This window comes from Amphiura filiformis, chromosome 4 (assembly GCF_039555335.1).
Source record: "Amphiura filiformis chromosome 4, Afil_fr2py, whole genome shotgun sequence".
Classification (NCBI taxonomy): Eukaryota; Metazoa; Echinodermata; class Ophiuroidea; order Amphilepidida; family Amphiuridae; genus Amphiura; species Amphiura filiformis.
Window position 1 is genome coordinate 76,444,955 of NC_092631.1, and position 24,095 is coordinate 76,469,049.

The 24,095-nt window shown below is 36.4% G+C and overlaps 1 protein-coding gene across 1 annotated transcript; it reads left to right on the forward strand.

Annotated features, from left to right (window-relative positions):
• The first annotated feature begins 429 nt into the window (after positions 1–429).
• On the forward strand, positions 430–18,799 carry LOC140151420 (uncharacterized). The gene is made up of 8 exons (XM_072173755.1): positions 430–485; positions 969–1,101; positions 8,075–8,129; positions 12,674–12,888; positions 13,898–14,061; positions 15,216–15,400; positions 15,830–15,905; positions 17,912–18,799. The coding sequence occupies exons 2-7, from the start codon at positions 991–993 to the stop codon at positions 15,886–15,888; spliced, it is 789 nt and encodes a 262-aa protein (XP_072029856.1). The 5' UTR covers positions 430–485; positions 969–990; the 3' UTR covers positions 15,889–15,905; positions 17,912–18,799.
• The last annotated feature ends 5,296 nt before the right edge of the window (positions 18,800–24,095 follow it).

The window sequence follows — 24,095 nt, forward strand, 5'->3', positions numbered from 1 at the left end:
CACACAATCAACACAGTTCACCTTGATCATCAAAGGTTACCCATCAAAACCATGTCTTGGCAGATTTACGATTGCAGCTGGCCGGTAACATTGACTCATGACACTTGATATGGCTCAGGAGACTGGCCATTCCCAAAAAAGAGGTTACTGAACTAGTATTTTATTTGAAAGAATTGTATGATGACATTTATATTATTTTGTAGAAAAATAAATTCTGTACCTGGATCCCCGGGCAAGAAATATCGCACGATTGGTCGTACTACCTTTAATTGCGCAATACCTTTACCTGAATTACCTCCCTTTTTAAATTATCCAATCACATTCAGTTTATATTTATACAAGAGACTACAAGTTAACTTGCGATAACCAATAAGTTTTTTCTACAATTCACGGACATAAATGTACCAAACGGGTGCTCAACTGCTCAGTGCATTGTCAAAAGCTCAACTTGCTCACAACTCGCTTGGAAAAAGTAACGTTGGCAGGTAAGCAATATTTCTGATCTTAATTCTGTTTGTTGTATGAACCGATGTTTCGAAGACCTCAGTAAATGTTTCTTTCAAACATGATTTTTTTCCTACGGCCAATCTTATGGATGGAATGAGTTCCTTATGGATCATGGAAAGTGCCACGCAAAGTTATACACTTTTTTCTGGCAGATGAGGTTATCTTCAGGAACTATTAAAGAGTTTTAATTTGTTGAATTTATTATGTGAAGTAGTGCCGCGGAAAGCGCACATTTGGCGTTAGATTTAGTAAGACGCTGAAAGGTTTTTACTCTCACTTTTAACTACTTTTACCCCTATCTGCAATCTGCATGCATGCATGATCTGTTTATTTTCAAGACGCCTTCATGCCCTTATAGGACCGAACTCGGAGCATTTTCCAAATCTACTTCATATTTTGGTTGACGAGCCGTTTTAAAATTGTATTAAAAAGAAACAACTTTTTTGTCTTGTTCATTTCAGATAGGACATCAATACTACCAGAATGTACTCGTTTTTGATCATTTCGCTCCTTTATGGGATCGCCGCTGCACAACAGACGATAGACGGTCAGGGATCATGTTCTTGCAGTGGGGCGTTAGGCATTGACTTTCAGGTAAGTACATCTTGCCAGATCAAAGATATGGTACACTAAGCCCAAAAAAGAAACCTATAATTTTCACAAGGTCTTATCTTAAAATTCTGTCCATCAAAATTAACCAAAATTACACACAGGATTACTTCAATACTCTACTCGAGACACATGTCAGTAACCAAGCAGTTGTACGTCCAACTGACACAACAGCAAAATGCTGCCTGGGCCACATTCACAGCACAATAATTGGCACCCAGCAAAATAAATCTGTGAGAAGCGTTGAAAGCTGTTGAACAGATGATAATTTACAAAACGGTACTGCTTTCTGCTTTTCACGTACTTTCTTTAAGAAACAGCTCTTGTTCCACAATATTCCACTTACTTTTTGAGAATTAAGGATTTTGTACGCATTCTCACAGATTTCTTCTCACAGGAGAATATTTGGTTTAAACCTATTCTTAGTTCTAAGTAACTTAGTAACTTTGGTACTTTAATTAATTTAGTTCTTGTTTAAAAAACAGCTTAAATGATAATTTATTGCTAAGATACATAACTAATCCGGTAAAAACTCGTTACAATTGTACTACATAGTCACTTAATGTCAGTTTAAACCGCTCAGTTAGATTTTTTTGTAACTACGTATTAGTGCTCATTTGCTCATGATCGAAAAGGGCCGTTTATACCTCACCAAAATTCATCAAGAATATCGTCTTTGTAGTTATTGTGAGCTTCATGAATTTGAAGATGAATTCCATTTTGTTATGCGTTGTTTGCTTTAAAATAAATCTGCGGGTCAATCTCCGGGGTCAATCTCCTAAAATCTCACACATTTTCTGATGGTATGTTCATACGATCACATGCTGATGGCAGTCTGCTTGAATGTAAAAGAACTCACACAACATATGGGAATAATGCCTTCTGCAATTCTGTGCCAGCTCTCTGGAACAAATTACCTGTAAAACCTCGTACTTCACATAGTCTGGCCACTTTTAAATCTAATCTGAAAACCTATTTGTTTCCAAACTAAGTTTTTTATTTTTAATTAAGTTGTACATTTTACTGTAGCCTAAGATGTAGTGTAAGTTGTACTTTAAAGATCATTGTAAAGCGCTTTGTTCATACTTATTCTAAGGCGCTATATAAAAACCAAATACCTTCAAAATGCTTCTTCTGCCACATATTACATAGCACAGTGACTTACACATGTGCATCGGCTTTACCCAGCGCCCATCACTTGCACACAGAATTGGGGTCAAAGGTCATTAAGGGGGTAAAATCTTGCAATTGCATTATCTGGACATCTGTAAGGGGTATGGGGCTTAAATTCAGTGACAACAAATCTCATGACCAGGGGAAGCAGAGGTCAAATTTTAGAAATGCATTTTCTGGACATCTGTAAGGGGTACGAGGTTTAAACTCGCTGACAACAAACTTAATGACCAAGGGAACATTTTGGAAAATTTTGCCGGGGTCAGGTCAAAGGTAATCTGGGGTCAAACCTTTTAATTTTATTTTCTGGACATCTGTAAGATGTATGGGGCTCAAACTCGGTGACAACAAATCTCATGACCAGGGAAACATTTTGCAGGAGTCAGGTCAAATGTCATGCAGAGGTCAAATTTTAGAAATGCATTTTCTGGACATCTGTAAGGGGTACGTACGGGGCTTAATGCCAAGGGGAACATTTTGGAACACTTTGCAGGGGTCAGGTCAAAGGTCACCTGGGGCCAAATCTTAGAATTTCATTATCTGGACATCTGTAACGAGTATGGGACTCAAACTCGGTGACAACAAACCTCATAACCAGGGGAACATTTTTGGAACATTTTGCAGGGGTCAGATACCTCCACAACACCAACACGCCCAGCTAGGTTTGTGGTCTATGACCACCATTTGCCACTAGTTGTTTATTGTATTGTATTGTAGGCCTATGGTTTGTTCAGATCTAATGATATTTTTTATTTTAATTTCATGTTTAAAAATAATAATTGCAATTGTTATTTATGCAGTTGGCTCATTAACAAAGTGGATGTTCCAGCAACTACATGGTGTCCCAGAAAAATTACCGGGCGAATGAATTTGGACGTTGGTCGAGAAATAGACATCAGAATCCAAAAATCTAAAAATCATTGTGTAGCCAATCTGATTCTGCATCTTATACGATACTTTTACTGGAATCGGTTTACTGATTGCGAAGAAATGAGCGATCACATAACGCATGCGTCAATTCGCTTCATTCCAAGTTTGAAAGAAGGATCATTCAACACAATGTGCACCAGTGATTAATAACTGTCAATGGGCTTCATATTTTGTTCGGTGAAATCCTTTTCGTTCTTTATAAACAATCTATTTTTTGGAAAACATTTAATTATGTTTTGTTCAAATTTGAAAACCTGCACGATATTGAAAATGAAAGCTTGCATGTAAGATTATATTCGGTACGTGTATATTTTTTTGCTAATGTTTATATAAATGTTGCATAAAGAATTATTGCATAAATACTTTTAACTGGCTTAAAATATTCTCACACACATTAATGTTTTTGGAATATTTCCAGGATATTGTAATGCAAAGTTTAAATCTTTTAAACCTTCAACATTTATGTTGGATGATATCAAAAATCACATATAAAGCTGCAAGCACTTGATCATTGTCATTCTTGGCTCATTAATGTTCTTTGGAAAGTTAAAATAAAACATATTTGCACAACTCAAAGAATTAAAATTGGAAAGCTTCCAATTGCAGAAATCAGTGAAAGCATGAATAACATAACACCGTCGGATTATAAAAAGATAAATGTTGACTAAATTTAATGAGATACACAACTATAGGAAGCGGTGAGCGAATATGAAAAAAGCGCCTGTTGATCAAACTTGGAATGAACTGTACATACATATTATGTAATCGTTAATGTCTTCGCAACCAGTCAACCGAATCAAATAAAATGTTCTTATGTGATGCACAATAAAATAGGCTATGCGCTACATTTTAATTTTTTTTTTATTCTGATGTTTATTTCTCGACTGACGCTCAATTTTATTCACTCGGTATTTTTTTCGGGGACATCCTGTATATCTTCGCTCAAGTATGACTTTGATGGCTGTTACCTATAATAACAAACAAAAGTTTGCACCTTTGTCTTTTAAATCAAATTTGTATTAGCTGCCTGGGAATAGTAAATAAATCTCGCGGTCGTCGAAGGTTGAATATTTGATTACGTAATGACATTAGCATAAACACAATGGCATGTAGACACTGACTAATTTTAGGTGTAAAGTAGTGGAGAAAATAACGAGCAAAATTGAGGTATTGTTACATAATTCCAAATATCTCGAGAATAAAAGTATGGAATGTGGCGCAGTTTTGCATTTTAGTAGACTGATATAACACAGTGTTGATGCTATACGAGTTTTAAACTTATACCATTTTATTTAAAAAGATAAGGGATCATTTTGAATATCTCCAATTTTGAATAGGGTTTATCACTCATTGTCCTTTACGTAACAAGACTAGCAAGATATAATAAACAGCAAAATTTTAATGCTGGTGCTGGTGCGATTTAATAAGTAATAACTGATCATTAAAAGGTCATAAAGGCGCAGGATAAAACAACCAATCCTGCGCCTTTCTCTAAAAGGTGAGGTCCCAGTGGTGAAATCTCAAACATTTCTTCCTTATTGAACCCTTTGTTTTCAGAAGGTCATGTTTTATGTAATCAAAGTAGCACACCGAATAGAGAGGCTCTGGATTGAATAAGAAATTTGTATTTCAAAAGGTTCGTGTAATTTTAGCATGAGACTTGGAATCGCAGATCAATCACACTGTAATACTGTTCTGCAACATTGTATGTAGGGTAGTCATATTTATAGCGCATTTTTGATGAAATATTATTTTTTTTCCTTGCATTTTTGTTACTTTCAATATAATATTTGTTTTTGTTTCATTTTGGAGATAATTTTGATTCTTTTTTCTACCTTGTGTGCTCGTGTCTCACGATTTTCACACCAGTTTTGTTTGAAGTTGATCCATACTAAAAAAAATATTTAAAAAAAAACGGGTCCTTGATATTTGTATCTAGTTTTTAAAAATCAATAAAAAAAAAAGATTAACTCGAGAATTTATTTGTTACCGGGTCCGAAATTTTTTTTACCAAATTTGACCGCACAGATGACGTAATCAACTTTTTGCCATTCTAAATATGTACATTTTTATATACTTAAGACCAATAATTGAGCAGTTATAAGGCCCAAAAGTTTCCATAATTCCAGTGTTATTTTGATGAATTTCAAAGACGGTCCCTTTCTACATATGTTAATGGATACATTTCATCTTTCACGATTATGAAGTGAATATACTCATATTATCTCATGCCAAAGATATGGCTTGAAAATTGCTTTGGTGCTTAATTCTTTTTCTTTTTATTACACGTTATTTAACTGCAATTCAAATTTCCCGCCAATGTTGACAATTGTCAGTGTACAATGATTTGTTTCGTCCAGTTAATATCATTCATTCTGTTAACACTAGAGGTAGTGTAAATGGCGATTTATATGTTCCAAAGTGCAATACAAATTATGGTAAAAGCTCTTTCCAATACAAAGGTAGCGTATTATGGAATGTTATTTCGAAAGATATTCGTCAAGTCAACTCACTAATGCAATTCAAAAAGAAACTCAAAGAAGACCTGAAATTGTAGCACAACTAATTCTGCAGCTCATACATGTCAAATGTTTTTAAATACTTCGTGTTTCTCTTTCAGTTATTTTTAATTACAAAAACTTGGTTTTCATGCTGTATAATATTTATATAAGGTATTTTAATGCTGTGTAATATTTATGTAAGCTCAATTTTGTATGGTTTTTAATAATGTATAATCTACGTGTATTTAATGCTTTTATATGTTTGTCTCAGGGCCCTACTGAAAATCAACATTGTAATATTTGTTGAGTAGGTTACCCTGCCTAAATATGGTTAATAAATAAATAAATAAATAAATATGTAATCAAAGTAGCACACCGAATAGAGAGGCTCTGGATTGAAAAAGAAATTTGTATTTCAAATGGTTCGTGTAATTTTAGCATGAGACTTGGAATCGCAGATCAATCACACTTTAATACTGTTCCGCACAATTGTATGTAGGGTAGTCATATTTATAGGGCATTTTTGATGAAATTTTCTTTTTTTTCCTTGCATTTTTGGTACTTTTTTCTACCTTGTGTGCTCGTGTCTCACGATTTTCACACCAGTTTTGTTTGAAGTTGATCCATATTAAAAGAAATAAAAAAACGGGTCCTTGATATTTTTATCTAGTTTTTAAAAATCAATAAAAAAATGTTTGACTCGAGAATTTATTTGTTACCTGGTCCGAAAAAATTTGGGCCAAAAAACACCGTTTGGGGGGATTTTCTCCAAAAAATGTTACCAAAAATTTTTACCAAATTTTACCGCACAGATGACTTAATCAACTTTTTGCCATTCTACATATGTACACTTTTATTTACTTTAGACCAATAATTGAGCAGTTATAAGGCCCAAAAGTTTCCATAATTCCAGTGTTATTTTGATTAATTTCAAAGACGGTCCCTTTCTACATTTGTTAATGGATACATTTCTTCTCTCACGATTATCAAGTGAATATACTCATATTATCTCATGCCAAAGATATGGCTTGAAAATTGCTTTGGTGCTTAATTCTTTTTCTGTTTATTACACGTTCTTTAAGGGCTGGGGTATGAACGTTTGGACAGTATTTATTGTGGGACATTAGAGCACATCAGACATATCGAATTGCATTCTGAATACGAAGAATGTCATTCTGATATCAAATAATTTTGATTTTTTGAAATTCGCAATTTAATACACATTTAATGGTAAATCATTAAAAATTGATATTTTTAATATTTAACAGTACTTGAAGTAAACTTTATAAATCTGATGATTTATACTTAAAGTGTATGTAGGTGGGATGAAAGCCGACGATCAATTGAAAATTTTGACCTTTCGTATTGAAGATATGGATTTTTTTCCCCAAAACACCAAGAAAAATTAGGTCTTTTGGGGAAAAAATCCATATCTTCAATATGAAAGGTCAAAATTTTCAATTGACCGTCGGCTTTTTCCTCCCTGCTACATACACTTTAAGAATATGTCATTAGATTTATATAATTTACTTCGAGGACTGTTATATATCAAAAATTGAAAAATATCAAATTTGTATAACTTGTCATAAAATTTGTATTATATTGTGATTTTCAAAAAATGAAAATTATTTGATATCAGAAAGACATGCTTCGTATTCAGAATGCAATTCGATAGGTCTGGGGTGCTCTCATGTCCCACAAAAAATACTGTCGAAACGCAATAAACGCTCATTTTAGATCCCTTATCTGCAATTCAAATTTCCCGCAAATGTTGACAATTGTCAGTGTACGCAATGCAAACAAGATTTAATACGTAATTCAGGGTTGTGTGTTTTGAAAGACAAAGGTACAAACTTTATCATTAAGTAACATTCATCAAGGTCATGCTTGAGCAGAGATAAATAATAGTTGCCGGAACCGTCCCTCGTACATGGCTTGGTTTGGTTCACCATGTTCACGCCCTGATTTGGTTTCTTTTTATTGGTGACTCAATTCATTTTTTTCCTCAATCAAAATGAAACATAATTATCATTTAAAAAAATAATGCTCGATTTGTTTAAAAGCAGAAGCTTGACATAAAAAGATAAAATTGCTTTATTAATTTAAAGATGTTTGACCCGACTGACAGTCTTACCCCAAAACACGTCATCACATATTTTGGAATCGGGTGAAAGTTCATTTTTTTCTCATATTCGCAGTGATATTTTAAGCATGGAAAATATAAAATGTGAACAAAAACACCGTAGTTTTGTGTTTACCACCCGGAAGTTTTGTACTGCTTCAGGAGCTTCACATGTTGACAATATCTCAAATGATTATAATGTCCATTTAAAATTATTTTTGTCTTTCTGTAGTGGGGTGGAGTAGAAGCAAAATTAGATGACATCATTGCTTCGATTGGGGCCCAAGGTAAGTACGTGTCGTATGAAACTATTTACTTTTTATGTTCTGTTTGATTTATCTGCAAATAAATAAAGAAATAAGTAAATAAACAATGAAAAATAAAGCAAAATAGACTATATAATAATTATCTTAAATAGCGCCCCCAATTGGTAATTAGGGGCTGAAAGTCTGGCGAATTGCAGACAGAACACTACACAATGCATGTGATCTATTTTAGCTGTTTTGAGAACCAAGTTCAATAATTTATCTTATAAGTTGAAAAGAGTGGACATCGGTCATAAGTCTTCATAAAAATGTCATGTTAAATTATTTGTCTCTCGTTGCCAAGATAAATCATGACTTTTTCCAAAAAAATGTAAAATGGGAAGGATTCGCCGAAAAACCGACGCATAATTGCCAATAGTAGGATTGCGTAAGACCATGCAAAATTACATTACAATAGTGTGTGGTATATTGTGTTTTGTGCCGGAGGAATTCAGTTTTCAAACTTTGTGGATTCCGGGCAAGGACCTAGGGAATAAGAAAGAAATTCCACCTAAAATCTTCAAATTCAAGAGTGCAAGCAAGTATGTAAATCAATCATTTACTTTGACAATAACTTGAACCAATTTATGATATTGTCCATAACTCTCCTTGGTCTTGAACTTGGTAGCTCTTAGTGAACTTGATGCTATCTAGGCGAAATTTATAAGGTGTTTACTGTTTACGTGTCACTTCTCACTCTGCTCTGACTTTCTAGCTAAATGCTTGCAGCAGAAAACAAGAAGAGTGCTTAAAAAGGACAAAGTTCCGCTACTGGTATTAAAAAAAAATCTACTCTTTCTTGACTCATGGCAGTGAATTTCAATCATTTTGTAATATGATATGCATTACCATCCAGTACTATATATTCGGCCATTGTGATGTAAAACGGCAATAACAATGAGATGCCTTCTTACATACTAAACAGAGGGTAATCATCTCGGCTACATCTCCTGGTCTCCATGCACTTTCATGAATATTAAACCAAGCAACTATTTGACTATGAATGGCCAAGTGGACCAAAAAACGTGTAAGATGGCATCTTACACGTGTAAGATTGCATATTATGCGTGTAAGATTGCATCTTATACGTCTTAGAATCTAGCGGGATGCTTAAATTGACGAATCATATGTAAATAACCCATATCTAAACCCCAAATAACCTATCATCTTACGCGTATTCATCTTCGACCAATGAAATCTCGCCATAGCATTTCTTAATTCTTATACGCGTACGAATGGCCTATTAGGGATGGACGGTATTCCAATTTGACTGGTACGACGAGTGTCGAATAATATCAACCTCGATATCGATCTGCGGTAGTTTTCGCAAACGTAATTATTTTACCATCACCTCTTGAAATTTAATTGATATGAGTATTAATTGACTCCAGATAACTGAAATAAAAACCCCTTTAAAAGGGAGTGCTCAGGCATGATTGGAAAACATGGTTGTACAATGTAGGTCGGTGGTAATTCATGTAGGCCTACTAATAAACTTCTTGTTATAAAAAAGTGTACTATAGGCCTAGCTTTAATGTTATTCTATATATTTTATACTATGATCAGCTCTTAATAGGCGGGAATTATTCGTTTTTTGTTACTGCGCAAGTCAATAAAGTTCCAAATTACGCCGCGCGTAAATTCACAAAAGCATGTGTCATTCACGCAATATGCAAAGCGCAGTTCGCGTAGGTGCTGCGCCCAGCTGTGTGTGTATGCCATTCTACATGTATATCAATCCACAATGTTATGAGTACTGCCTATTATGAGCTGATCAGAGTATAACACAACATACATGAAGTAAGAAACAGGTTTCGATGGTGTACGTAGGTCTATTTTGTGTATATGTAGGCCCACCCCATATTGGATTTTTTTAAACACTTCAACATGTACATGTAATATATACAAATGGTAATGAAAAGTAAACCCAAAGTTATACTAAAGTAATTTACAAACATGTATGTAATTTCAATGATGTGCACTAATTTGGACATCAATTCAACACAATTTGAAAGGGGCATTCCGTGATCCACACTTTGTACAGAAATATTCAGATTTTTATCATTTTTATACCACTGGAAAACTCTGGCAGAACTGTTTCTGTATAAAATAATTCTTGCCGATTAATTCGTTTAGCAAGCATATCGTCAAACTTGTTCGCCAAATTACAACACAGCAAGTGGCATATGAGGCATATAAATACACATAGAGGCTGTATCAAAATGATACCAGTACTCATCAATTTTGATGTTGATTGATAAGCGTACATGCTTATTTTATTCTTGCAAACAAACAATCTGATCAACTGAAGTTGTGAGATTTAAGCTTTTGCTCCTGGATATCTACTGACAAATGTCATAAAAAGTGGATGCTATAGGATTGTGAAATACTCCTTTAACATATTATGTCGCATTTAGTGATGAAGGCCTATGCACTTGAATGTTACCCATGAAAATAAAAAGTAAAGTTTAAGTTGTACATGTTAACGATCTAAATAATACAATTTAAATATTACACACTTTATCACCAATGCATAATTTTTTCAAAAAAAAAAAAAAAATTCAAGCCCTTAGCTGCAATGTGCTCTGTTCTATTTCAGATGCCATTTTACCCAAAATGGTTTAAACTTGATAAATTTGTGTTTGTGGGATATTTCAATCTGTTGGCGTTGAAGATGCTGCTGGATATAAATTTGTATCTGCGGAATATTCCAATTTCTGTTGGTCTTGATTCTTGAAGATGGTGCTGTGGCAGGCTGTTGTGTAGAGTGTGAATGAGATGACTACTGTGTATATAGTGTGGATGAGATGACCACATGCACTGTGAACTTCTGGCAAATCCAGAACAATCAGAACACCTTACTTATCTCTCATTGCAAATTTAAGAAGTTCATGGACATTTGGGAACTTGGTATAATTGACCATGCAGGCTGACCTAGCTAGCTGACTTTGTCCATAAAACAAAATCTATTCATGGACAGTTTGTAACTTGTTATTAAACTTGAACTTCAACTTCCAGACCACTACACTATCAATCTGTCAACACTCCTAATATTGAAACTGATTATCATTCCCAGGTAACAAAACCCTCCACTATGGGCTACAGAACACAGTCTTATAAATAATTTCATGTGGAATGAGGCTAATATCCTATCCCCACCTCAAACTAGAAATCTCACTGCTGCATATATTTATGAACTATGTCATGAGGAGTGAGGTTATTTTAGGAGCTGGCAGTAGTCTGCATTTAGTGCATTTCTATTACTGAGATACCATGCATTATTCTACAAAATATTTTTAGTGATTACAAAGCAAGAGCATTTGCAAAAGAAGCTCGACTTAGAGCTACTTAGGTTCAAGGGTCAAATTTTATTTCAAGGTCTAAACTGAACGTATATATTCACTCAGGTGTACCTGAGCGAAAAAAGTAGCCAAAAAAGTGAGATAAATCGGGATGTGGCCATGACGGACCAACAGTCGGAACAATTCCTGACATAGATTCGTCATAAAATACAGGACATTGTATCACTCATACAAATTAAGAAAATGCCTCGTTTACGATTTTGGTGACGAGCTCTCCTTATCCTCGGTACGCCGCCAATAATATCACGTATCGTCCATCACTAAAATCCAAATTTTACAAGTATAAGAAGTCGTGGATGTTACAAATCACAAAACGTCTTTACATATTATTGGTTGAAGTTTGCTACGCATGAGATGTTTGGTTGTTTGTGATTTCTTACTCTGTGATTCGTCAATTTAAAAATCCCGCTTCATTCTTACACTATAAGATGCAATCTTATGCGTATAAGATGCAACCTTGCACGTGTAAGATGCAATCTCACGTTGATCTTGGACCACTTGGCCATTCATATTTGTGATGCGATCAAGCAAAATCAGTCGGAACTCGGAAATATAGATTTTGAGATATAGCCAAACGTAGGAAATATTTCCTTTTGTTTTCTATTGTTTTGGAAACTCGTTATTTGCTCATATCTTTGGAACTGGTTGTTCAATTGCAATTGTGTTTTCTGTAAAATATAGCTTTGCAAATATTTGTTTCTATCCTATGAGAAACTGAAAATTTATTATTTCCGAGTTCCGACTGATTTTGCTTGATCGCATCACATTTGACAACCTAGTGTACAAGAGACAGCATTTTACCTCTTTACAGTATCGTTCTCACACATATAATTCACGCTTCAAACAAGTTTTACAAATAGGATATGATGAGAACTGGTACTGTGTCTGTGTGTTTTGATCAGTCTGGAAATATAGTTCCTGCGGAACAAAAAATTGTAGAATGTAATATTATACAACATGACATTATCTGTATATGAGTCCCAGCCAAATATAAAGTATACAGTTTCCACCGCAGATTTTTTTAATTAAAAAACAAAAACATGAACAGCAGCAGCAGCAACAACAACAGTAGTATTTTCATGCAATATCACCAGAAAGAGGCGAATGAGTCTATCAACTCGTGATTTTTGATCCTGACGATTCATCTTATAATTATCTTTACAGCTTTAGATCCTGAATGGCAGCTTGTATTCAAAGCAGTGTCAGGCATTGCACCAACTGACAGTACCGACCAGGAACGCATTGATCCATACTATGTGTGGAGTCGAGATGAACCGTTAAATGAGAATGTCCCAGCAGCACGACAGCTTGATACTACTTTCCAGGGGCATTACAAGAGCTCGTTTGCTTTGAACTGGGAAAGAAGGAACATTAAGGAGGTAAGCCAGTGGCATACCGTGGCCGCTCCTACCCCGGGAGGGAGGCTGAAGAAAATTCAATTTTGCCGCCCCTTCCTCAACAGCCCGAAAAGGTTGACCCAATTTTTTTATCGGTGGTTTGAAAAAGTGAAGCGCAAAAAAAAAGGATTATAAGCGCTCGCGCCCTACAAGCAACACATTTTTATGTATAGTACAATTTTTTTCAAAAATTTTTATACTTTTCAAATTTTTTTCGCCCTTTTTTCTTTACTAATTCTTTTTGCCGCCCTTCTTCTTCCGCCGCCACTTTGTTTTGGCCGCTCCCTGCTTATACCCCGGGGGGATGGCGCCCCTAAAGCCCCCCCCCAATACGCGCATGTAAGCGAACATGTTTACATCATTGATTATTGCATATAAGACATGTGTAACCTGGGGGCCGAGTCTTTGTACATGGATGTGTCACGCTGACTTTTGGACACTGACTTTCTCTATACATACATTTTGCTGTTTTTGCAGGCCATCAGTCATACCGATTCACACAAAGCACCCAAATTTCCCATTGGAGCTATGTTAAAAGGGCATTTCGTGATCTACAGCCTCATCCCCCACTTTTCGTTGCGATTTTCATACCACTGGAAACTTCCGGCTACATAATGTTTATGTACCAAAAATTTCTTGCAGATTAATTCGTTTAGCAAAAATATCGTCAAATTTGAATTTCGTTCTGGTCATACCGAAATTACAACATATGCCCGGGAACATATGGAGCAGTATAATACACACAACTCGCTAACGCAAAATCGGAATCAACTGAAATTTTGGGAATAAGCTTTTTTCGTGGATATCTATTGATAAATGTCATAAAAAGAGAATGCCAGGATCACGAAATCCTCATTTAAATGGTATTTATATGTGCGTATGTAAATGGTACATATTTATGTAGCCGACTGCGGGAGTGTGCGTGTCTGTGTAAGCGTATGAGTGAGGATTTTTGCCTCTGAATATGGAAACATTATTTTTCTTTTAATAGGTTAAAGTAGCATATATGGACTCAACTGGTACAGAATTGATGACTATGGTATTTGACGCAGAAGGTTCAGATCGCGACAACTGGTTCACGAAGGATCGAGTTCTTTCATCTCCTTATGATGATATGATAAGTGAACCACATCCTCATATCTTCTCTACCGTCGGGTAAGATGAAAAGCATTCTGAATAAACATTCTCATGCCAGCGGGCCAAATGCTGTTGTGTGACCCAGTGACAACCTACTCCTCCCATCTTTACTCCATCAAAAAAATGTTTCATTTATGCGGTTTGAACAAATGAAGAGTTTGTTTCCAAAAGGCGCTAAATCCAATAGCTGCCTTGTGTCACATTTTTATGGTAAATTTTAACATTTTTAAAGTTTAAATGACATTTAACAATTTTTGGTTCACAAAATCCCAAGAAAACATCTTTAAGCCCTAATATTTCAGAGGGTTAGAAATACGGGCTTTCCGCTGATATAAAAATCTTAATTTTGGTCGAAAAACGGTGGGAATGAGGTTGTTGATCGGACCATCGTTCTCAAAATCTACTTATCGATATTTTGAAAGAATAATGTAAGTTGTAACTTAAAAAAAAACCACCTGACCTTGCTGCTGAATAACTGTTTTATTCATATTTAAAATAAAATGAGCACTCTGGAATAAATGCTGTTTATCCAGTGGCGTACCGTGGCCGCTCCTACCCCGGGGGCTGAAGAAAATTCAATTTTGCCGCCCCTTCCTCAACAGTCCGAAAAGGTTGACCCAATATTTTTTCGGTGCTTTGAAAAAGTGAAGAGCAAACAAAAGGATTATAGGCGCTAGCGCCCTAAAAGCTATTTTTTATACTTTTTCAAATTTTTTACGCCCTTTTTTCTTTACTAATTCTTTTTACCGCCCCTTCTTCTTCCGCCGCCCCTTCGTTTTGGCCGCCCCCTACTTTTACCCCGGGGGGCTGGCGCCCCCCAACCCCCCCCCCCACAAAAATACGCGCATGTATATAGGCTGCCTTCATACATGAGGAACAATCTCTTTTCTTTCTCTCCTTAAATTAAACACGTGAAACGCCTTTTCACTTTGAAGAGCCCTAATGCTTGGTTTTGATTTACGGATATCAAATTGAAATCGATTTTGCTGACAAAATAACTGTATATCCATTTCATATCCAACCAATCTTCTTTTGTAATATGTACAGACACCAATTAATTTACTTTGTTAGTTGGTTATTTTCTTGTATTTCGACACCGTTTCTGGTGTTAACCATAATGAATTACATGGTAATAATAACACTTCATCATATTTGTTTTTTCAACGATGCAGTGACACTAATCATAATCGTCGCTTCTTCATTAACCGAAGTTACGGTGGGTGTGGCGTAGATGCAGGATGGGCTATTGTCGTCGGCAAAAATCCACCACCATGTTCATGGGAACATCCGAGTACAGCCAAACCAACTTTTCTGTACAGCAACAAGAGGACCGTCATCACTTGGAGTAATGTCGGAGGTAATCTTATTTTAGACTAAGCACTCAGTATTTATCACAGAGGTCTACTATACTGGAAGACAGAGATAAAAAGACTAGTTTGCGCCTGACGTCATCTGTCAATCAAACTCGAGCACGGTTTGTTTACAAGTGTTGTGATCTGAGTATTATGGTCTCAGGTTGTGATGATGTGAGTTGATGAACGCGGCGATTAAACCGGGTTAATTTTGCACCTTCAAACATACAAACCATCTCAAAAGTTAGGCCTTTATAGTAGGAAACATTCTTTCGCGAAGGCAACATGTCAACAATGCCTAGAAAAGTTGCTTTTTGCCATTTTGTGCTATTCCTTTTCTCCGATCGGCACCAGATAAATCGACCTTCCTTTTACGCGCTATTACATGCTTGTAGACGAGATTTTACGGTATTTACAATATTATTGTCTTTCAGATGTTGGACAAGCTGACCTGTTTGCTATTTTCGTAAGAACCAAGTCTCGTTATCGTTAAGTAGCTACACAAGCAAGGTAGGTTTTTTGGTCTGCAATATCAATTATACACGTATATTTAGATTAGATAAGGGTTAGAAAAAATACAGCACTAACTTTTTTATTTTATCAAAAACAATATGACCCTGTTTTTGCAAAATGAAACAGCTAAATCCTAATCCTCTAACTGATGGTAATGAAGTCAACTTTAAATCAATTTGTAGAAATAAGGGCCAAAAACATGCTGTTTTATGGTGTTTTCTTATCCTGTGACAATCAAGCCCAAGACTGAACATTTCAGGCAGTGGCGAGCTACGGGGGAGCAAGGGAGGGCACCGAATCGATCAATTCAGCGCCACCTAGATCGAATCTGCACTCAAAATGTTCGCGCGTTTCGAGCGTATTTCAATATAAATAGTCATTTGAAAGACCATTTTATTTTAAGACCGATATTAAATTTTAGGATTAAGAGTCAAGGTTATGTTTAGGATTAGGGCTTGGGTTATAGCTTCGGCCCGGGAGCTTAGGGTTAGGATGAAATTTAGGGTTAGGGTTAGGAATAGTGTTTATAAATTTTTATTGGGCTTTTGGACTAATGACCCTCAGTGGCGTAGATTTGTTTTTGGCATGGGGGGGGGGGGGCGAGATGGGTTGGAAAAATTTTGTACCTAAACTGATGAAATATGGTGCAAAAAGTGGAAACTTCGCGCGAAGCGTGCAAAAGTTTGCACTTTTGTTGATAAAATGGCCAAATATAAGGTTAATTTCGGATTTTGGACCTGTAACCGAACGATGCGTAGCGTGCAAAAATTTGGATGTAACACTATGTTGGCACATGAACAAATACAAAAAACTACTATTATCAGAGCAACTTATTTCCTTAGGACATAATATGTGATAATGTTTGTAATAAATGATGTCTAGTATTACCCATTTGGGTGTACAATTTCGACAAATCTAGAAGCACCCATTCTAGAAACATTCATATACATGTTTTAGCTCGCTAAAAAGGTGTTTCATTTTTACTTCGTATTTCGAATGTTAATTCTTTACCTACATAGATAGGACTACTTTACTTGCAGCCAGTATTATTAGTCAACAGTAATAACATTATTGTATCCAAGCACATATTTTTAAACAAAACCAGTGCACTGTCAATCTAGAAAAAATCTTAAGCAAAACGTCAGTTCCAAGACAAATATGGGCCTTCGCGTACGAACTGCTCCAAAAAACAAATTGGGTCAAAAAGTTGACAACATGCATTTATTTACTCCATGATGTGGTTTTGTAACATGAACACATCCCATAAGGTAACTACGCCCTTTTATGAAAGACAATTACCATGATAACAATAATAACGCAAAACCTGTGCATCATATTTCAAAACTGAAGTAGCAAGAAGAAGCCCAATTATGTTCTGCATGTTTTTGATACCTTGTGTCAATAGACCCTTGAATATTGCCATTGTGACCATAATCTTTTAGATGCCGATTCCAAAGTTGAAAATGTTGCCTTAGTGGCTACTGCTAAGAGTACTTAAAGAATCATTGCTTAGTATTGACTAGAATCCGTATGTTTTTCACTCATATGTTTGAAGAGCTTGTTTCCAAACCATGTTAAGTCCACAACCACATGTTTCTTATTTACTTGTGTGATACAATCACAATTACTTTGACACGTTTGACATTAGCAACAATGAGTTGTACCATCAACAAGCCATTATTTACCACAGCAATATGTAGACTATTGTTCTCGTTTGGGAAACAAAGGCCTCACACAGTATTGTGTACTGAGCATCCATCTGAAATAATATATCTATAGCATCACAACCCATTGCAATATCGCATAGGTAAATCAGAAACATGTGTTTGTGGACTTAACATGGTCATGATGGTTTGAAAACAAGCTCTTCATAGCCATGGCAGCATTGAAGAGGATATCCACACAAAATGGGGTATCAGAATATGCAGGACATATATTATTGGGCTTCTTTGTGCCGTTCCTGAATGAACTCATCATTTCTTGTTATTTTTCTTTCATGTCAGAATGTCCAAGACGGATGTGTGTCGGCGAATCATGGGTTTATCACAACGAGATATACGCAACCACCTGTAATGGTTAAAACACTAGTACTACACTCTTAAAGCCATATTATAACATTTCTGTAAAAAATAGATTAGTATTTATTTTCCATAAAATGTTAGCTTTTACTGTCAGATATGTCCCTTTAAATTTTGAGCCGAACAAGTGAGGTAAAGCATAGAAAATTGGAATTTACTACTAGCGCCCATGCATGTTACTCCGGCGGTTGTAATACGGTACGATCCTCGGGGTGTGTGTATATGTGTATCCCGCACGTCGTGTACGTACTGTGCACATGTGTTCGACTAATATTTCCATCGTAATAATAAAACGCCGGTTCCATCGTTTTATTCAAAATCCGAGATTTTGACAAAACTACAGCACCTAAAGTCTTGATTTTTGCAGAGTATCTTTATTGACTAAAGTACATTACAATCGTGTAAAAACCAGAATTTAAATTTTTTTTGAGGGTGTTCTCCTCAGCAAATGTTATAATATGGCTTTAAAGCATGTATTAAAAATAGACAACCCAGCAAACACAAAAGCGTTTTAAAAACGTCTTAAACAACTTATATTTTGTTTTTGTTTTTTGGTTTAGGTAAAAACGTTTTAATAACATTAAATGTCGGGCTACATAAAGGTCATAAAAATGTTTTTAAAATGTTATTATAAACTATTTTGTCAACACTTTAACCTTATGTTAAATAGGTTATCAAAAATGTTTTTTAACGTTATGCCCTTTATACAAATAGCCACGAGTTGTAACAAACATAATAATGTAGTAGATAAGAAAGCAAAGAGTATAATGAAATATAAAAAAGAAGTGGTAAATAAAATGTTCTTAAAAGCAACACGCTGTACATGACATATTTATTGTAGAAGCATATAAAATAATAATAATAATGGTAATAATAATAATAATAATAATAATAATAATAATAATAATAATAACAATAATAATAATAATGATAATAATAATAGCCCTAATTGTATACTTCATAAATTCACCCCTGTTCATTGATTTGTAAAAAGTGCTTCACGTGATCTAAATTATCCTATTATTATCTATTCCAGCGTCCGTGACACCTCATTAATTTCCCTAGACCTTTGGATGTACTGAAATAGATATTAGCATTTTATTTTGAAATATCAATACAACAGGGCGCTAGGGCTGTAGTCCCGGCTGTGCTGTAGTGCTACTTTTCATGCCCCTCCAGTGAACATGACCTAGTCCTACCCAGGACAATATGCATCACTGCAGTTGGAACAAATAATAATCCATTATCTCAACGATCACAAGCCGTTCGAATTATCGTCCACACTCTAAGGCCTCGTATCCATAGGCTGTTCCCTTGTGGCGTGTGCCCTTGTTCCGTGTTTACTTTTTCCCATGTGACCTGCCACACAGACAACGAACCTTTGTTTTGCTTAGTAGGCCGCTACGGTTCGTTGTCTGTGTGGCAGGTCACATGGGAAAAAGTAAACACGGAACAAGAGCACACGCCACAAGGGAACAGCCTATGGATACGAGGCCTAAGGTACCATACAGACTCCAAATATTCGACGTAGAATGTCTTTGTTAATTAATCTATTATCATTCTATTTCAGTAACGTTTAACTTCTACAAATGTTTGATGACGTGCAATCTATAATATGTTACGTCGAATGTCTGGTGGAAATATCGATTTTACATCATCAAACATTCGTTAGAAGTTAGAAATAGAATGGCAGTAGATTAACTAACGAAGACATGTTTAATACATCGAATATTTCAAATCCACTAAAAAGTCTGAAGCGGCCATTACAACTCTGATTTCATTTGGTATTTCAAACAGGGTAAATTTTAATCCCAAAAGATTCGTGATGTATTTTTTGGGAACTGGAGACGTGATGTTTCTAAAATAATCCTTGGTGCAAAAGTTTTAGTCCAAGACGGTGTGCTTAAGGGATGGGGTATGAACGTTTGGACAGTATTTATTGTGGGACATTAGAGCACATCAGACATATCGAATTGCATTCTGAATACGAAGAATGTCCTTCTGATATCAAATAATTTTGATTTTTGAAATTCGCAATGTAATACACATTTTATGGCAAATGATTAAAAATTGATATTTTTGATATTTAACAGTACTCGAAGTAAACTTTATAAATCTGATGATTTATACTTAAAGTGTGTGTAAGTGGGATGAAAAGCCGACGATCAATTGAAAATTTTGACCTTTCGTATTGAAGTCAAGATATGGATTTTTTTCCCAAAACACCAAAAAAATTAGGTCTTTTTGGAAAAAAAAATCCATAACTTCAATATGAAAGGTCAAAATTCATATCTTCAATATGAAAGGTCAAAATTTTCAATTGATCGTCGGCTTTTCCTCCCAGCTACATACACTTTAAGAATATATCATTGGTCCACATTGCTACCATGATTCAACAAATGACAATGGTGAGCGTCTGGTCAACACCTGCCAGGAGTACAATCTCAGACCGGTCCAATGAGATCCCCGCAACCCAGGAACCGTCTCTGGACTTGGACCCATCCAGCTGGATCAACCCATGCACAGGTAGATCACATACTAATAAACAGCAAGTGGGTAAATTCTCTCCGCAACTGTCGAGCATACAACTCAGTAGAAGTGGACTCCGATCATCGTATTGTGAGCATCCGTCTAGCTGCCAGTCTGCGAACTAGCAAAGGAAAACCTTGCAAGAGACCAAAATTCAACTGGAAGAAGTTGCAAGATCCTGATACAAAGGAGGAATTTCAGCTGGAGCTATCAAACAGATTCCAGGTCTTGAGCATGGATGACACCACACCCATCTCTGATAGGTATGAGACCTTCGAAACAGCGGTCCGTGAAGTTGCTGAGAAAGTTATTGGAAAACAAGAGCCATGCGGACTACCAAGTTGGGTATGCAGATGCAACCATCAGACTTAAACTTGAAAGGGATGAGGTCAAAATGCGGTACTCCATTTCAAAGTCTCGTCAATCTAGAGAAAGATGGAGGAACTTGAACACCAGCCTTAACAACTCGTATAAATCTGATGAGCTTGCTACCCTCAATAAGCAAATGGAAGACCTGAAGCTGGCCGACGAGATGGGGAATTATACCACCACCTGGAAAATTATACACTCGCTTTCTGGGAAGAACTCAAGGAAAGGGGTGAAAGTCAAAAAGAGAGATGGATCAGCTCCAACCAGTGACCCAGAACTGCTTGAGGAATGGAAGGAATATTTTAGCTCACTCCTTAACAACGACAGTGGCACAGAAGCTTCAGAACTTCCTGCACCAGCTGTTGAAGATCTTCCTATTATCACTGCGCCCCCAACTCGTGAAGAAGTAGTCAAAGCAATAGCAGCCATGAAGACCAACAAGGCAGCAGGATTGGACTGTGCTATAACTGCAGAAGCACTTCAGGGAGGAGGGGATAGCATGATTGATATGATTCTCGAATTCTGTATGGAAGTATTCTCAACGCTGACACCGCCACATCAATGGGTTACGAATGTAATCATTCCTCTACCAAAGAAAGGTGACCTCTCTCTCATGACAAACTACCGTGGTATTTCGCTTATGTCCATTGCCGAAAAGTGTACAACAAGATCCTTCTGAACAGGATCCGACCCCACATTGATCCTTTACTGAGAAGCAACCAGGCTGGCTTTAGATCGAGTCGCAGCGGTGCTCAGCAAATACACATTTTGATGAGGATCATGGAAGGCTTCAAGGAGTACCAACTTCCCTTAACAGTCACTTTTGTGGACTTCAAAAAAGCCTTCGACTCCATCAACAGGTCCGTCATGTTTTCAGTGCTGCGGCATTATGGAATACCAACGGTTGTGGTCAATGCCATTCTACAATCTACAAAGACTCCAATAGTGCCGTTATGGTAGATGGCAGTATCTCAGAGCCTTTCCAAGTAACAACTGGAGTGCTTCAGGGTGATGTGTTGGCACCATTCCTGTTCATTATCCTGGTAGACTACCTTCTGATGAAATCAACTTCTGGAATTGACGCTGGAATTGTTACCTACCCACGTCGGTCAAGCAGGTATCCTGCCAAGATGCTGAATGACCTGGATTTTGATGATGATATTGCCCTGCTGGAATCTTCCATAGACCGGGCCCAGTCACAGCTTACTAGGACTGCAACTGCAGCAGCAGATCTAGGCCTTGTCATCAGCGCACCTAAGACAGAATATATGACTGCAAACTGTAACGCCCAACCAGCACTTGAAGTCTATGGTAGTACCATCAACCATGTCTCAGACTTCAAGTATTTGGGTTCCAAGATGGGCTCTAGTGTTGGAGACCTAAAAAGAAGAAAAGCACTAGCCTGGGCAGCTTTCTGGAAACTGGAACGCCTTTGGAGAAGCCCGTCCTTGCAAATCGAAACAAAAATCAAGCTGTTTCAGACAACGTGTGTTACTGTCTTTCTGTACGAGTGCGAGTCATGGGTAATTACCAAGGACATGGAAAACAAGATCAATGCATTTGCAACATCTTGCTACAGAGTCATGTTAAACATCAAGCGTGTGGATCGGATTCCAAATGAAACCATCTACAACCTGACCAACACCACTCCACTGGGTGCCAGAGTCAAGATTCATCAACTCAAATTTCTCGGCCATATACTGCGTCTTGAAGATGGCGAGCCTGTGAAAGAATATGCACTTTATATTCCACCACATGGGAAGAGGAAACCGGGACGGCCACGCACACTGTACTTACAGTATGTCCAGCACCTCCTGGGAGATACTGAAGGGATGCTGCAGCCAAACAAAATTGTTTCGCTTGCCCAAGATCGCATTAGTTGGAGAAAGCTTGTAGTCGCCTGCTCCGCAGCCGACTGATGATGATGATGATGATGTATAAAATTTACTTTGAGGACTGTTATATATCAAAATGTAAAAAATATCAAATTTTAATAATTTGTCATAAAATTTGTATTATATCGTGAATTTCAAAAATGGAAATTATTTGATATCAGAAAGACATTCTTCGTATTCAGAATGCAATTCGATATGTCTGATGTGCTCTCATGTCCCACAACGCTCATTCCAGATCCCTTTTAATGTACTATATATAAAGTCTGCACAAAAAGAAACTCAGCTGTTATAAACATGCTTATAGCTTCAGAACTAATAATTGTTTCCACAATATTTCAACATAAAAAGAAGGATGAATTATTTATGCGCATTTTGATACCAAATTTGTCTAATGTCGTTCAATATTAACAACACAGTAGTGCTTTTGAAGAAAAATATCCTAATTTAAAAGTTGCAGTTTACATCGATCAATGGTTATTATGCCAGCACGTAAAGCCCGCCATTATCTTCACGCTTATTTCAAATCAATACAAATAGCTGTAACTTTTTAATTCGGGTATATTTCTTTCAAAACACTGCTGTATTATTAATATTGAACAAAATTGGACAAATTGGGTATCAAAATGGGCGTAAATAAATCATCCTTCTTTTTGTGTTGAAATATTGAGAAAACAAATATTAGTTCTGAAGCTATAAGCGTGTTTATAACAGCTGAGTTTCTTTTCGTGCAGACTTTATATGAGGAATGTACTTGTAAATACTCCCAGGCCATGTGTTTGAATACCGATTTGGTATAATAATACGTCAACAATGCGCAAGGCTTTACCAATGTTTAACCTCGAAGTTTCAGATAGCACGGTTTCCTGTCACTTCCTGATAGTGACGAGGGGAACTCACATTAGAGAAGAAATGGTTCATTGTCCTTACTTCTTTCAAAATGTGCCAGCTAGGGCAACTCATAATGATTTTGGTTTTACTTCGTTGCATAGTGGTAAATTGAAAGTGCGACTCCCTGTTCAAAAATATGTTCTCAATGTTGTCACAGAAAATACTAAAGGTAATAACAATGCTATCGCACCTTCACATCGCTAGTATTAGACTTGTACATTAATTTGAATAAAGGTACTACGCATTTGGATGGCAAAATAGGTTCTGGGCGGAATCATTCGCACAATCAGTCAATGGTCATTGTAGGACAAACACATTTTCCTACTAATGGCCAGTGGCGGCGGAAGCATTAAAATTTAGGGGAGGGGGTGTCGGGGATGAGCTTATTTTGTTTCTGTTTTATCGGACATTTTTTTGCGCGCGCGAAA

Coding starts and splice junctions, on each gene's coding strand:
- LOC140151420 (XM_072173755.1), top strand. CDS start 991: ATGTACTCGTTTTTGATCATTTCGCTCCTTTATGGGATCGCCGCTGCA. Junction 1,102..8,074: donor CGTTAGGCATTGACTTTCAG/GTAAGTACATCT, acceptor GTCTTTCTGTAG/TGGGGTGGAGTAGAAGCAAA. Junction 14,062..15,215: donor CATATCTTCTCTACCGTCGG/GTAAGATGAAAA, acceptor TCAACGATGCAG/TGACACTAATCATAATCGTC.